At 42.4% G+C, this 14,520-nt stretch overlaps 1 protein-coding gene across 4 annotated transcripts in view; it reads left to right on the top strand.

Annotated features, from left to right (window-relative positions):
* Positions 1-14,520, top strand: part of PHTF1 (putative homeodomain transcription factor 1) — a gene marked incomplete at both ends in the record, with an annotated part of 59,111 nt that overhangs the window by 29,035 nt on the left and 15,556 nt on the right. Inside the window, 7 exons of one of the 4 annotated variants that reach the window (XM_080691242.1) lie at positions 7,048-7,117; positions 8,506-8,664; positions 9,494-9,650; positions 11,439-11,573; positions 12,798-12,954; positions 13,702-13,875; positions 13,984-14,073. In XM_080691242.1, the coding sequence (XP_080547368.1) occupies positions 7,048-7,117; positions 8,506-8,664; positions 9,494-9,650; positions 11,439-11,573; positions 12,798-12,954; positions 13,702-13,875; positions 13,984-14,073 (942 nt within the window). Of the gene's footprint in view, positions 1-7,047; positions 7,118-8,505; positions 8,665-9,493; positions 9,651-11,438; positions 11,574-12,797; positions 12,958-13,701; positions 13,876-13,983; positions 14,074-14,520 lie in introns of all 4 variants that reach the window. The other 3 variants (XM_080691241.1, XM_080691244.1, XM_080691243.1) reach the window with 3 other exon arrangements.

The following is a 14,520-nucleotide window of genomic DNA, read 5'->3' as shown; positions in this document are numbered from 1 at the left end:
CGCTGTGAGTGAGAGTTACTGCGCTGGAATATCTGCCTTGGTGTTTGTTTTTTTTCACCTGTAAAGTGAGGACTGTAAGGCACCCATCTTCCAGGGTAGCTGTGAGGCTGAAAGGGGTAAACAAGCTCACATTAATATTTGTAAAGTGCTTTGAGTAGTGCCGGGGCGTGTTTTCTCTTATCAGCGATACTCTGGGATGTGCAGGGTACAGCACAGGGATCCCCAACAAAAGCATCTGTGTGATTTTTGTTTCCGTCAGTCAGTGCAACAGATAACAAAAGTAAATTATTAATGATTTCTGGCCTTTTATGATAGAGGAGGTTCAGGGTCCCCCCCCCCCCGGGAAACACATATACATGGCTTTATTATTTGTCTTCACTTCTATTCTGCACATTTTTTGAAGACAGAGCCGTATTTTGACTTATTTATTACTTTATACCTAGCTCAAGCTGGTATAAAGAAGATGACATTTGAATATTTGTTGACTGGGTAAATGAATATATAAGAGAAGTTTTCATAATTTGGCATTTACCTCTATTAATGCTAGCCCTAATTCTATAGCATTATAAGTGAAAAGAAAAAAAAAAGAAAACATCATTTTGGCTCAACAGTCAAGGCACTGAATACTCCTTTAGTTGGGACAGTATTGATGCAAATGTCCACACCTGTGTCTATTAGAAAACAGTACAACACTATTTTCACTTTAGAAGTTTTAATTTTTCATCCAGGCATGGTGGAACATGTCTGTAATCCCAGTACTTTGGAGGCTGAGACAGGAGGATTGGAGTTTTGAGGACAGCCTCAGCAATGTAGTAAGACTCCTCAATCTAGTGAGACCCTGTTTCAAAATAAAATATAGAAAGGGGTGAGGGTGTCTTTTGGAGATGGAGTACTCCTGACTTCAATTCCCAGTACCACAGAAAAGTTTTAATTCATTTTGTATATAGTCCAAATGTTGTTCTAGATGCAAGTTTGAGGACATCCTCAGCAAGTTGGGAGACTCTCAACAACCTAGTAACCAGTAAAAACCTGTTTCAAAATAATAATGCAGGTTCGAGCCGGCCTCCCTGGCTTGAGACCCTGTTTCCAAATAAAAATATAAAAAATAGGTGTCTGGGAGTATAGCCCAGAGGTAGAAGGGTTTTCAGGAACCCCAGTACCATAAAAAAAAAAAAAAAAAAAAAAGCCAGACATGGTGGGGCACGCTTGTAAATCCCAGCATTTGGGAGGCTGAGACCAGGAGGATTGGGGTTCGCATCCAGCCTCAGCTACTTAGTGATGCCCTTTGTAACTCATGTGAGACCCTGTTTCAAAGTAAAGAATAAAAAAATAGAGCTGAAGGTGTAGCTTGGACGTAGAATGTCCCTGGGTTCAATCCCCAGTACCGCAAAAACAAAACAAAACAAAAACCTAACTAAAAATAGGGATGGAGCTGTAGCTTGGAGATAGAATGTCCGTGGGTTCAATTCCCAGTACCAAAAAGAGGGGAGGGAGCTATATGTAAAGGGTTTACAAAATGGATACATCCAAATGCCAGGGAATAAGATGAAAGAGGAACCTGCTATGGACGGGAAATTCGCATATTTTTAGAGGTAAAGGAGGAGTACTGGGAGAGCAGGGTCTGGTTCTATGGTGTGCCAGTGCCTGCAGCAGAGCTTCTCAGAGACTCAGGACTTGATGACATGGTGCTAAGCAGGGCAAAGATGAGCTAAGGGGCTAACACCAGGATTGGACGAACTGTCTGCACAGAAAGTCAGACCTTCTTGTCTCCTCCCAGCTCCTTAAATGCAAGCAACAAAGCCCTTAGGCAGGAAACTTGATACTTGGAGACTCTGAGGGGATGGTGAAGGGCATATTGGAGTCAGGATACTGAAGGCATTACTTTAATCTCAAAGCTCCCAGCCCAGAAGCTGCCCCCCACCCTCTAACCTTCAACCACAGAGAATACTGAGGGGTTACTTTGAGAAGCTTGAATGACCCCAGAAAACTGCCTCGGGTATGGACATTTGGTGATTCCATCAATGAAATGGCCAGTGTTTTCCTTGATTACCCTACATGAATCCCTTAAGTTTTTTTTTTTTTTTTTTTTTTTAACTGGGGTTTGGTCCCACTGACATTCTGTCTCCGAGCTATATCCTCAGTCCTTTGCAAATTAAAAAAAAAATTAAGACTTATTCCTTATTTTTATTTTATTAACCTTTTGTTTTTATATTAGATTACAGTATTTAATTAAATCAGTGTGTTATCTGAGGCTGTCCGAGAATTGCAATCCTCCTGTCTTAGCCTCCCAAATGCTGGGATTACAACCATGCACCACCACGCCCATCTCATACATATACTTATTTAGTCAAATTTCAACATAGTATTTGAATTTATATGAGATTCGTGTGTAGCATGTAGTGCAGTTTATTCAGTACAATATCACAGTTCTTTGTCCATTCTATAGTTGATCGTAGTTTCTAGTTTTTGATAGATTCCCACTTGGGGCTCTTATAAGTAATTTGTCTATGAGCATTTTATACATTATTTAGTGCACTTTGCAATGTATATAGTTCTCTTCGTTATATATCTAGAAGTAGAATGCTGGGTTTATTAGGACTTTAGCTCCTTATCCCATGACAAGATATTTAAAGAAAATCTTCAATGTGAAAGAATAGAAGGGAGCAAACCTGAAGAGCCCCAACAAATCACGTAGTAGAAGGATCTGAGGAAGCTTTGGAAAACACAACAGAAAAATGATGGAGCCAGAAAATAGGGAAAAGTCGAAAGTCCTAGAAAGGAGATAATATAAAAATAAGTTGTTAAGAAAATTAACCTAAGCCCAGAAATACCAGTTTCCATATAGAAAGATTCTTGGCACAGTAGATCATAAAAGAGTCATATGAAGACATATCGCTAGGAAGTTTCTGTACACTATGAATAAAGCGAGGACTCAGAGGAAAGAACAGTGTATTAAAGGATGAGGCTCAGAGTGGTATTGAACTCCTTAATTCCTGGAGGAGAGTGACTTCCAACCCAGATTTCTACATCTAGTGTAACTTTCAGTCGAGTATAAGGATAGAGTTAATTCCTTTTCAGACAGACAGGACGCAAAAAATTATCTTCTCTGATTCCTTTCTTAGAAAGTTATAGAAGGATGTGCTCTCAGACAAGGAAGCTGAACATGGTAGCACACAGCTATAATCCAGGGTACTCTGGAGGCGGAGGCTGCAGGATCACAAGTTCAAGGCCAGGCCTAGCAATTTAGTGAAGTCCTGTCTCAGAATAAAAAAATAAGTCTGTTGTGGTGGCAGATGCTTGTAATCCCAGTCCTTGGGAGGTTGAGACAGGAAGATTGCAGGTTTGGGGCCAGCCTCAGCCATTTAGTGAGCCCTTGTTTCAAAATAAAAATAAAATAGGGCTGGGGGTGTAGCTCAGAGATACAGTGCCCTGGGTTCAACCCCTAGTACAAGGAAGGAAGCGGGGATGGAGAGAAAGGAAGAAAGGGAGGGAAGAAAAGGGAAGAAAAGGGAAGGGAGGAGGGAGCTGTAGCTCTGTGGTAGAGCACTTGCCTGGCATTCACAAGGCCCTGGATTCCATCCCCAGCATCTCAAATCAAAGAAAAAGAAAAAGAAGAAACAAACAAAAAAAGGACATGGAATGTAGGAAAGGGGTTCACCACCGAGGTGAAGGGGAGCTGAGGCTGTGAGGGAGCCCCAAGCCCTAGTCCAATGGGAGCAGGAAGGCAGAGGCCTCTGGAAATGGAACTTCTAAGAATGTTTTTTTTTTAATTTTTATTTTTTTATTAATTTATTTTTTAAATTGGTACATTGTAGTCATATATCAATCACATTGGAGTACAAGACTTGAGAGGATATACAAGCACACATCATCCAATTAGCCCTCCTCCAGCCCCCATCCCATTCCCTCCCCCTCCCTCCATCCCACGCTTCTTTGGTGATTTACTTTGATACATTTGTTTATGTACCTCCTGCGTTTTAAAGAGGCTCCGTCCTCCAGTATTACATACCCTCTGGTTGGTCACATTAGTTGCTTCACTATAGGGCCCTTTCTATAGCTCAACCTCTTCCTGTTGCCCTTTTCCTCCTAGTTATTGCTGATTAAGAGAAGCATCTGATTTATATTTTCTGCGATATTTCTCTGTGCATGCTGCGTTGCAAGTACCGATCCCACTCTTGATGGTCCCAGTAGTGGCCTGGCTACTCAGTGGACTGATCCAGACCTCGCTGGCTCAAGCAGCGGCCTTACCTCATGGGAGGCCCCAGTTCTGGTCTCGCTGGCCCCTGCACCGGTCTAACCCCTAAGCTGGCTTTGGTCCCGGCCTTGGAGGCCGCAGGAGTGAACTTGCCTCATGCCAGGCTCTGATGCTGGCCATTGGCCCCTGCCCTGGCCTAACCCCTTGGCAGGATTCCAGTCCCGGCCTCGGAGGCCCCAGCACTGGCCTAGCCTCACGGCAGGCTCCAATGCCGGCCTCGTTGGCCCCAGCACCGGCCTAACCCCTCGGCAGGTTCCGTTCCCGGCCTAGGAGGCCCCAGCACTGGCCATGTCTCATGGCAGGCTCCGATGCCGGCCTCGCTGGCCCCAGCACCGGCCTAACCCCTCAGCAGGTTCCGGACCCGACCTTGGAGGCCCCAGCACAAGCCTTGCCTCATGGCAGGCTCCAATGCCGGCCTCGCTGGCCCCAGCATCGGTCTAACCCCTCAGCAGGTTCCAATCCCGGCCACGGAGGCCTCAGTAGTGGCCTTGCCTCACAGCAAGCTCCGATGTCGGCCACTGGCCCCGGCGCCCGCCTAACCCCTCAGCAGGTTCCGATCACTGTCTCTGTGGTTATTAATTCAAAGGTTCCAGGTGTAATGTATCAGATCTCTGCCTCCCCTGAGTATTGGCCACTGGCATTGCCACTGCCTCCATCGTTTCAAATCCTTCCCAGGCTCTTTTTCCACTCTGAATGTTGTCCAGTGTTCCTAAGCATGCGTGATGGTAGCATTCGACATTTGGTGTAATTTCTCCAAAAAAAAAAAAAAAATAAAGTTGGTAGGATCTGGTTTCTGCTTCTCCTGAATACAAGTCTCTACCACCATCGCGGAGAACTCTTTCAACACCGCATTTCTCCTTGGTCTCCGCTAAACTCTCTCCTTACAGGTGATGTCTGAGATTCTTAACAATATAGAGAAATAGCAGTCCTCTTTCATGGCGAATTTTTCCATAAGTTCCAGTGCATTTAGATAAGTTTTGTCTGCATCTCCAGTGTCCTGGCATCCATAACGGCTTTCTTACCTCCTCTCCGATATTTTTCTTTATCTTTTTCTGTTCTGGGCCCGGTTTCTCCAGGGGTCTGGCGTGCTACTCGCAGTTCGGCCCGGGGCCCAGAGTCCCGCGACCCAGGCCTCATCTGGCGTGCCCCGCGCGCGACCCCTGCCCAGAACCCCTCTAAGAATGTTTAAAAAGCAAATTCTAGCATTGATTCAACTTGGAAAAATTTTTAGTGATATTCAGATTTAGATAATGATAAATATTTTTCCCAATCTTATGGAGTAAATGGAAGAATATAGAACATAGCTTTCAGGGAACATATTTCATAGAGATGACACTATAAACACTGGTTACTCCTTCATAAAAAATTAATACAAGTGTATTGTGAGGTTTCTGTTTTTGGTGTGAGAAGTCAGGATGTGAGGATTAGTGGTTTGAGAGCTATATTCTCATTGGGTGAGCTATATTCTCATTATAGCCACATGCCTATAAACCCAGTACTTGGGAGGCTGAGACAGAGGATTGCAGGTTCGAGTCCAGGCTCGGCAACTGAGCAGGACCCTGTTTCAAATTAAACAAAAAAAAAAGGACTGGGAGTATAGCTCAGAGGTAGGATCCCCTCCGCCAAAAAGGGAGCTATGTTGTCATACACTACATAGAGCCAGTAGATTATTTCTAAAATCAGTAAATTAAGAATTAACAGTGTAAGAGCCAGGCGTGGTGGCACATACTTGTAATCCCTGTGCTTGGGAGGCAGAGACAGGAGGATTGCGCAAGTTCAAAGCCAGCTGCGCTGGCTTAAGAGACCCTGTTTCCAAATTTTAAAAAAAGTATAAAAATAGGTCTGGGATTGTAGCCCAGAGGTAGAAGGGCTTCCAGGAACCCCAGTACCACCAAAGAATTAACAGTGTAAGTCTCCTATTTAGAATTAAAAAACAGCTTAAAAAAGCTAAAAACAGCTAAACAAAGGTAACAATTATTTGTTTTTATTATTATTATTTTTGCAGTATTGGGGATGAAACCCAGGGACATTCTACCTCTGAGCTATATATACCCCCAGTCCTATTTTTTCTTCTTTATTTTGAAATAGAGTCTCACTGATTTGCAAAGGGGCTCACTAAGTAGTAGCTGAGGCAGGCTGCGAACCATATCCTATCTCAGTCTCCTGAATGCTGGGCTTACAAGCATGTGCCACCATGCCTGGCTATAGTTTGTTTGTTTTTAAGAAATAAAATTGAAAGAAAAAGAGAGGTGGGAGAGGAAAATATTACTTTTCACTTAATTGCTCATTTGGTATTGTTTATTCTATTTTATTTTGGTACTGGGGACTGAACTCAAGGTCTTTCTACCTCTGTGCTACACCCTCAGCCTTATTTTTATTTTGAAGCAGGGTCTTGCTAGTTTGATGAGAGTATCACTAGTCACTGAGGCTTCCTTGAACCTGCAGTTTTCCTGACTCAGCCTCCTAAGTACTGGAATTACAGGTGTGTGGCTTGTTTATTATTATTAATTTTTTTTTGGCAGTACTGTATATTGAACTTAGGTGCATTCTACCTCCAGGCTATACCTCCAGCCTATTTTTATTCTTTGTTTTGAAACAGGGTCTTACCAAGTTGTGGAGGGCTTCACTAATTAGCTGAGGCTGGCCACGAACCTGCAATCCTTTTGTCTCAGCCTCCCAAGTACTGGGATAACAAGTGTGAGCCACCACACCCGGCTTGTTTAATTATTTTTAAAAAATACATGAATGTATTTTTCTTTGCTTAGTTCTGTGTTTGTTTTGTTTTATCCCAGGGCTTCAAAAACAAACCTAAAAAGATGGGTCACATAAAGCCAGACTTGATCGACGTTGACTTAATCAGAGGTGAGTTCTAAGATTGGTCTCTTTCCCAGGTATGCTATATGGGTTCAGGTGGCGGTATAAAGCATGTTTAGATAGCTGCTGTTTTTGCTATATGACAGTATGCCTTGATTTCCAAAGTGCAGCTCTTCCTGACCATTCAGACTTGCCACTGCCTTCCTTTTGCAGCTGTGCTGAGTGACTATCCAAATTGCATGGTTTTCACAAAGGCTTGAAACTGGAGACACACTCTAATGTAATTAAGAAATAGGTATTTCAGTGGTTCTGGGGATTGAACCCAGGGCATTCTACCTCTTAGCCAAACCTCTACCTGTTTTATTTTTTAATTAACTAATTAATTAATTAATTAATTTTGTAGTACTGGGGATGGAACCTGGGGGCATTTTACCTCCAAATTACACACCTAGCCCTATTTTTTATTCTTTATTTTGAAATAGGGTCTCACTGAGTTGCAAAGGGCCTTGCTAAGTAGCTGAGGCTGTCCGTGAACCGCAATCCTCCTGTCTCAGCCTCCCAAATGCTGGGATTACAAGCATGAACCAATATGCCTGGCTTTTTTTTTTTTTTTTTTTTTTTTTGGTGGTACTGGGGTTCCCGGAAACCCTTCTACCTCCGGGCTACACTCCCAGATCTATTTTATATTTTTTATTTGGAAACAGGGTCTCTTAAGCCAGTGAAGCTCGCCTCAAACCAGCACGATCCTCCTGTCTCTGCCTCCCAAGCGCTGGGATTACAAGTGTGCGCCACCACGCCCGGCATGCTGGCTATTTTTTTTATTTTGAAATAAGTTCTTGCTAAATTGCTGAGGCTGTCCTCAGAACTGTGATCTTCATGTTCTAGCCTCCCAGGTACTGGGATTTCAGACCTGCACCACCATGCCCAGCTAGGAAGAACACATTGTTTAATATTCACTAACTAGCTGAGGTGGCTGCGAACCTGAATCCTTCTGTCTCAGCCTCTAAAATGCTGGGATTACAAGCGTGCGCCACCACACCTGGCCTGCTGACTCCTTTTTAATGTGGTGCTGAAGTGGCCATCAGTATAGTGTATATAAATAATTATTTCTTCCAATAGAAATGTAAAAGTTTATTTAGAAGCTAAAGAAAGAAAATAAAAATAGCTTCCCTTGCCAGGCGTGGTGGCGCACGCTTGTAATCCCTGCACTTGGGAGGCAGAGACAGGAGGACCGCGCAGGTTCGAAGCCAGCCGCGTGCGCTGGCTTAGGAGACCCTGTTTCCAAATAAAAATGTAAAAATGGGTCTGGGAGTGGTAGAAGGGCTTCCAGGAATCCCAGTACCACCAAAAAAAAATAGCTTCCCTCAGATAGGGGAGGGTCCCTGAAAGAGAGTAAGCCTAAGTATTTCTTATTTTGCTTCGCGGTCTGTTTGTAGGCTCAACATTCGCAAAAGCCAAGCCTGAGATCCCGTGGACGTCTCTGACACGGAAGGGGCTCGTGCGCGTGGTGCTCTTCCCGCTGTTCAGTCACTGGTGGATCCAGGTCACCTCTGCAAGGGTCTTCGTCTGGCTGCTCCTGCTGTACCTCATGCAAGGTGCTGAGGCTGAGTGAGGTGGCAGCCCTGCGTTCTTCTAGTAGACAGCAGGGAGTGACTGTTTCCATGGCTTGAGTACAAAGAAATGAAGGGACACACGCAGCTAGGGCAGTCATCTTAAGTTTTCTGCTTTGAGAAAGCAAACACGGTCATCTGACTCTATCACCCAGAGTGTCTTTCTGCCTTAGTGGCCAGTCTTGCCTCTGTCTGACTTGAATATTGAGTTACCTTGAGACTGGGTCCTGGTGTCTCAGCGCTCTGATTAAACCCTGTTCCTTGCTGGGCGTGGTGGCGCACGCTTGTAATCCCCGCACTTGGGAGGCTGAGACAGGAGGATCACACGGGTTTGAGGCCAGCCTCTGCTACTTAGTGAGGCTTTCAGCAGCTTAGTGAGACCCTGTTTCCAAATAAATTAAAAAAAAAAAAAGGTCTGGGAGTATATAGCCCAGAGGTAGAAAGCCTCTGGGTTCCATCCCCAGTACCACCAAAAACAAAAAACAAAAAAAACAAACTCTCCCTGTTCCTTTAAACATAATTGATACGCTGGTGATTCCCAAGTTTACATTTTATTAAAATGATATAGAAATAATTTGTGTAGTTACTAAAATTAATTTTAAAAAACTTTTTGATACTGGGGATTTAACCCAGGGGCATTCTACCTCTGAGCTATGCTCCAGCCCTGTTTTGTTTTTTTATTTTGAAATAGTGTCTTGCTAAGTTTCTGAGGCTGGCCTTGAACCTACAATCCTACTGGGATTTCAGGCATGTGCTGCCACGTCTGGCTAAACATGAACGCTTACTGTTTTACATTTCAACATTTTCCTTCCAGTGATTGCAGTCGTGTTGTATCTTATGATGCCCATCGTGAACGCAAGCGAGGTGCTTGGACCCTTGTGTCTTATGCTGCTCATGGGGACTGTGCACTGTCAGATCGTGTCCACTCAGATAACAAGGCCCTCTGCCAGTGGCGGGAATCGCAGAAGAAGGTACAGCGAGAAGTTACACTCTAGTTATCTGTTTTCTGGGAGAGCTATTGTAGAGATTTATAAAATTATTTTTTTCCTTTTTTGTGGTATTAGGGATTAAACCCAGAGGTATTCTACCTCTGAGCTATACCCTCCAGCCCTGTACTCCCAGCCCTGTTTTTTAATTTTTTGTTTTGAAACAAGCAACTTAGCTGAGGGTCTCACTAAATTGTTGAGGCTGGCTTCAAACCTATGATCCTCCTGTCTCAGCCTCTCAAGTCCTGGGATTACAAGTGTGCGCCACCACACCCGGCTGGTCTAAACTTTTAACTAAGATTGATTTGAACTTTAACACATTGAATTCCTGTTAAGTTTTTATTAATTATTTGGTATTCCTGGGTTTAGAAACAACTGAAGTTTTCCTAGATATGTTCAGTATTATCTTCCAAAGTTACATTATCTTTCCTCAGAATATTTATAAATTTTTGCTTTCCTAAGCAGTGACTAAATAATATTTTCATTTGACACAATGAACGTTTTCTCCCCCCTTCTTTTTTTTGTGGTGCTAAGGATTGAAACCAGGGCCTTGCATGTGCTAGGCAAATGTTCTGTTACTGAGAGTCATATCACCTTATTTTTTAATGTTATTTTCAATTTTTTTTTTTTTTTTTTTGGTGGTACTGGGGTTCCTGGAAACCCTTCTACCTCTGGGCTACAATCCCAGACCTATTTTTATACTTTTTAAAATTTGGAAACAGGGTCTTTTAAGCCAGCGCAGCTGGCTTTGAACCTGCGTGATCCTCCTGTCTCTGCCTCCCAAGCGCAGGGATTACAAGCGTGCGCCACCACGCCTGGCTTATTTTCAATTTTTTTTTTTCAAAAAGATTTGTGGGCCGGGCGTGGTGGCGCACGCTTGTAATCCCTGCGCTTGGGAGGCAGAGACAGGAGGATCGCGCAGGTTCAAAGCCAGACGCGCGCTGGCTTAGGAGACCCTGTTTCCAAATAAAAATGTAAAAATAGGTCTGGGAGTGTAGCCCGGAGGTAGAAGGGCTTCCAGGAACCCCAGTACCACACACACACACACACAAAAAAAAAAAAAAAAAAAAAAAAAAAGATTTGTTACTTCAGTTAAATTTATTTTATTTATTTTTTGTGGTACTAGGAAATGCCCCTGAATTCCCAAGGGCATTCCAAGTTCTAACCCTCAGACCTGGTTAATTTTGTTTTGAAACACAGTCTCGCTGTGTTGCAGAGGCTGTCTTCAAACATGAACTCCTCCTCTCTTAGCTTCCCAAGCGCTGGGTTTGTGGCCGTGTGCCACCATGCTTGGCATAGTTTATTTTTCAAGGGTATTGAGTGATGTGTCTCATTGGTATTTGTCGGATATATCATTGAACTGCATAGGCTATCAGTAGAAAGTGATCAGTTACTACTATTTTGTGTTGCTCTGATTACGTGTGCAAAAAGGGGGGCAGATTTCTAATATTCATATGTAAAGAAATGGATCCTTCTTAGACTAGTGGTGTTAAGTGTGCCTGAGAAGACTGTTGATAATCACACAAAAATATTTTTTTTCTAGGAATGTTTCTGGAGAGCAGTTCCCTTTCTTTAATGACCAAACAAAATTATCTTATAGTACTTTAATTTTGAATCTGTTTTAGTCTTAAAATCAGAAATGTATAATTTATTCTCTGTATATGAAAATAACTATACTTGATTTCAGGAAATAATATCTTAGTATAATTTTCTTGTAGGGCAGAAATAGAAAAGGTCTTAAATAATCTGAAGTTATTGAAATATTTTTTGTAGAAAATTACGAAAAACTGTAAATGGTGATGGGAGCCGAGAAAATGGAAATAATAACTTCTCTGATAAAGTCAGAGGAATAGAAACTTTGGAATCTGCACCCATTATTGGTTTTTGGGGGACTCTCTTTGGCAACAGGTGGGATTCTTACATTGGAATTTTTACTTGATTTTGTGTGCGCCTTAGTGTTTACAGGATATGGATGTATATGCCAAGGCCATAGAAGTCACGTAGGCATGTAATCATTGTGCTGTGTGATAGCTTTCAAAGGTTCTTTCTGAAACGGTTACCTCCATTGTCTTTCATGTTATCTATAAATTTAGGAACCTACCATTATAGTTTTATTCTCTTTGATTTCAATAGCTTTTTGGACCACAAGATTACAAAAATACAAAAACTGAAGGGATAAATATTTTAAGCCATGTCAGCCAATCTCAAGCCAATATCTTGAGAGAAGGAAGGATATTAAAAGGGTCAGGCACACTTTAGATGAAAGCTGAAGCTCTTTGGAAATGGGAGGCCGCACAGGATCCCAGCATCGATGTGTCAGAGGACAGAGAAACAAATGACCCAAAGACAAACTTCACGTCACTTGTAATTTTGCAGGTCATGACAGGACTAATATGTCTCAAAAAATACTTACTGTGTCATGCATTAATGGTGGTTGTTTCACAGCTACTTTTCTGAGCATTAGGTTTGTACACATATTTTTCTAAAGGTACATTTTCCCCTTGGGTGTCTGAGTTTCTGTTCTTGGTACCGTGGTAGGCACTGTGCTTCTTTGTTCTCAGTAACCTCCTCATCTAGTTAGATAAGAGGAGCAGGTGTGGTATTAGCCATAGCAGTGTAAAAATATTGTGGATTCTTACATGTTCACATGTGGCTTAGCAAATGATCGTGTGGCGGTGCAGCTTTGTGAACTGAGTGATAATCCAGGGCTAAGCCAGTAAGGATCGATGGAGTCAGGAGTTGCTGGGCCCCGCAGCACGGGTAGCATTTATGAAGGTGGATGACAGAGAGACAACTCTTCTGCGATGTGGTGCGCGCAGGCATGGGAGGTCGGAGTTGGCACTGTGTGTGGAAGGATGCATGGAGAGGCCTGTGTGCCTACTTCCTCACAAAACCATAAAGAAGACCCTTCTTCTCAGTTCATGGACATAAACAGACTCATGTTCTTTGTGAGTCTATATTTATAAGTGAAGGTTCTCTCCTTTCATGTCCTTAGCAAAGTAAAAAAATCGATGTTCTAAATTTTTAAAATTTCCATAATAATATATCATACTTCTCAGAAGAAAGTGATTTCATGAATGATATCACTTCCAGAAAAGTAGTTAGTAACCTGTTTTCCTTTTTTTACAACAGGACTAAAAGGATAAAGCTAATATCTAACAAAGGGACTGAAACTGACAATGATGCGAGTTGTCTCAACCCTGTCATTAAGAAGAGGCCATGCCGGCCAGAGATGAGGACGTGGCATACAAGAGAGAAGGCAAGGCTGTCCGACGGAGAAAAGAGCCACAGGGTAAGAGTTGGACGAGACGACTAAGTCTTTTTCCATATGTATAATTTTTCCATTTCTTGACTTTGCTAGAGATAAGAAACAGGTACTAATTAATAGGTTTGGAAGTTTATCTTAACAAATAGGTAAAACCACAGATTATGGAAAAGCAAATCCTGATTCCATAAACAGACCAGCATCGAGGCCACAGCCTGGGACACTCTTTTCTGGTTTTTGGTGAAGATGGTCTGCTCTGTGTCTAAAACTAACTACATACTTACTTTAGAGCCTTGAGTTGTTCTTTTATTTGTTAGATTGTGGCATTGAGTCTAATGTTTATTGAGCCATCCCTATAGCCAGGCATCATTTTAAGTGCTTTATGTAAACAAACTTCCTTTTTTCCCCAACAACCATGTCAGATAGGTGCTTTAATTGTCATTACTTTTCAGATGAAGAAACTGTGTCCCTGAGAGAACTAGTAAATTTTCCAAAGTTACGTAGCAAATAAGAAGAGCCACAGTCTAGGCTTAGAGTTTGACTAGAGCCTGTGTCTTAACTACTGCGTAAATGCTGCCTCATCATTTATGCTTTTAGTTTCAAGTTGATATTTTTCTTAATTTTGAAATTTGCCTTAATATTGAGATTACTGAATCTGTGAGTTTGTTCAGTTTTGGATTTGTTGACTTATTCTGCGTGGATGTTTTTGCCTGTGCAACTTCCTGGAGTCCTTGGGCTGTCCCCTGTGAAGCGTTGCTGTTCTCTCTGTAGGAGGCTCATAGGCGTTTGGGTAACGGGGTTTCCGATGATCTGTCGAGTGAGGAAGATGGTGACGCGCAGACACAGATGATCTTATTACGTAGGAGTGTGGAGGGGGCCTCGAGTGACAATGGTTGTGAAGTTAAGAATAGAAAATCCATCCTTTCAAGGCACCTAAACTCTCAGGTAATTTTTATTTTAGTTTATAGAAGTAAAGGAGTTAATTCCTAAGCACCCAATGGTAACAAGGAATTTAACATGTTTTCCTATTGTTTGTTGGTTTGATTTTGGCAGGTAAAGAAAACCACTACTAGGTGGTGTCATATAGTTCGGGATTCAGATAGCGTGGCTGAATCCGAATTTGAATCGGCCGTTTTCAGCCAGGTAAAGCATCCTTTTGAGAGAGTGTTCAAGGTGTATTCTTGAGTGCAATAATTTGAACCATTCCTTTTTTGTTGGTTGCCCTAAAGTGGTGTTTAGGTATGCCTACCCTTCCCTTGCCTCCAATTATCCATCTACCTATCCAGCAACTTTTAGATGACTGCTCACCCTATAAAGAGAATGCATCCTTTTTCACTTAGAGTCTGATTTTAAAAGTATCATAGATGATGCTCAACAAAGAGGTTACACAATCCCTAAGTGATGTAAAGGTTACTTAAAGTTCTCTTGGGATATGGAGTTTATTCTTAAGCATCACACGTGGGTGACACTGAGGACAGATTTTTGAGAAGGAACCTCTGGAAGGTGGGAGCAGTGCAGAAATGTCATGATGAAGGCTGATGGGCATGTCTAGATATGATGATTGAGAGGTGAGCAGAGTAGATGGTGGTG

Source organism: Muscardinus avellanarius (assembly GCF_963383645.1).
Source record: "Muscardinus avellanarius genome assembly, chromosome: 3".
NCBI lineage: Eukaryota > Metazoa > Chordata > Mammalia > Rodentia > Gliridae > Muscardinus > Muscardinus avellanarius.
This window is presented reverse-complemented; position numbering and strand designations above follow the sequence as displayed.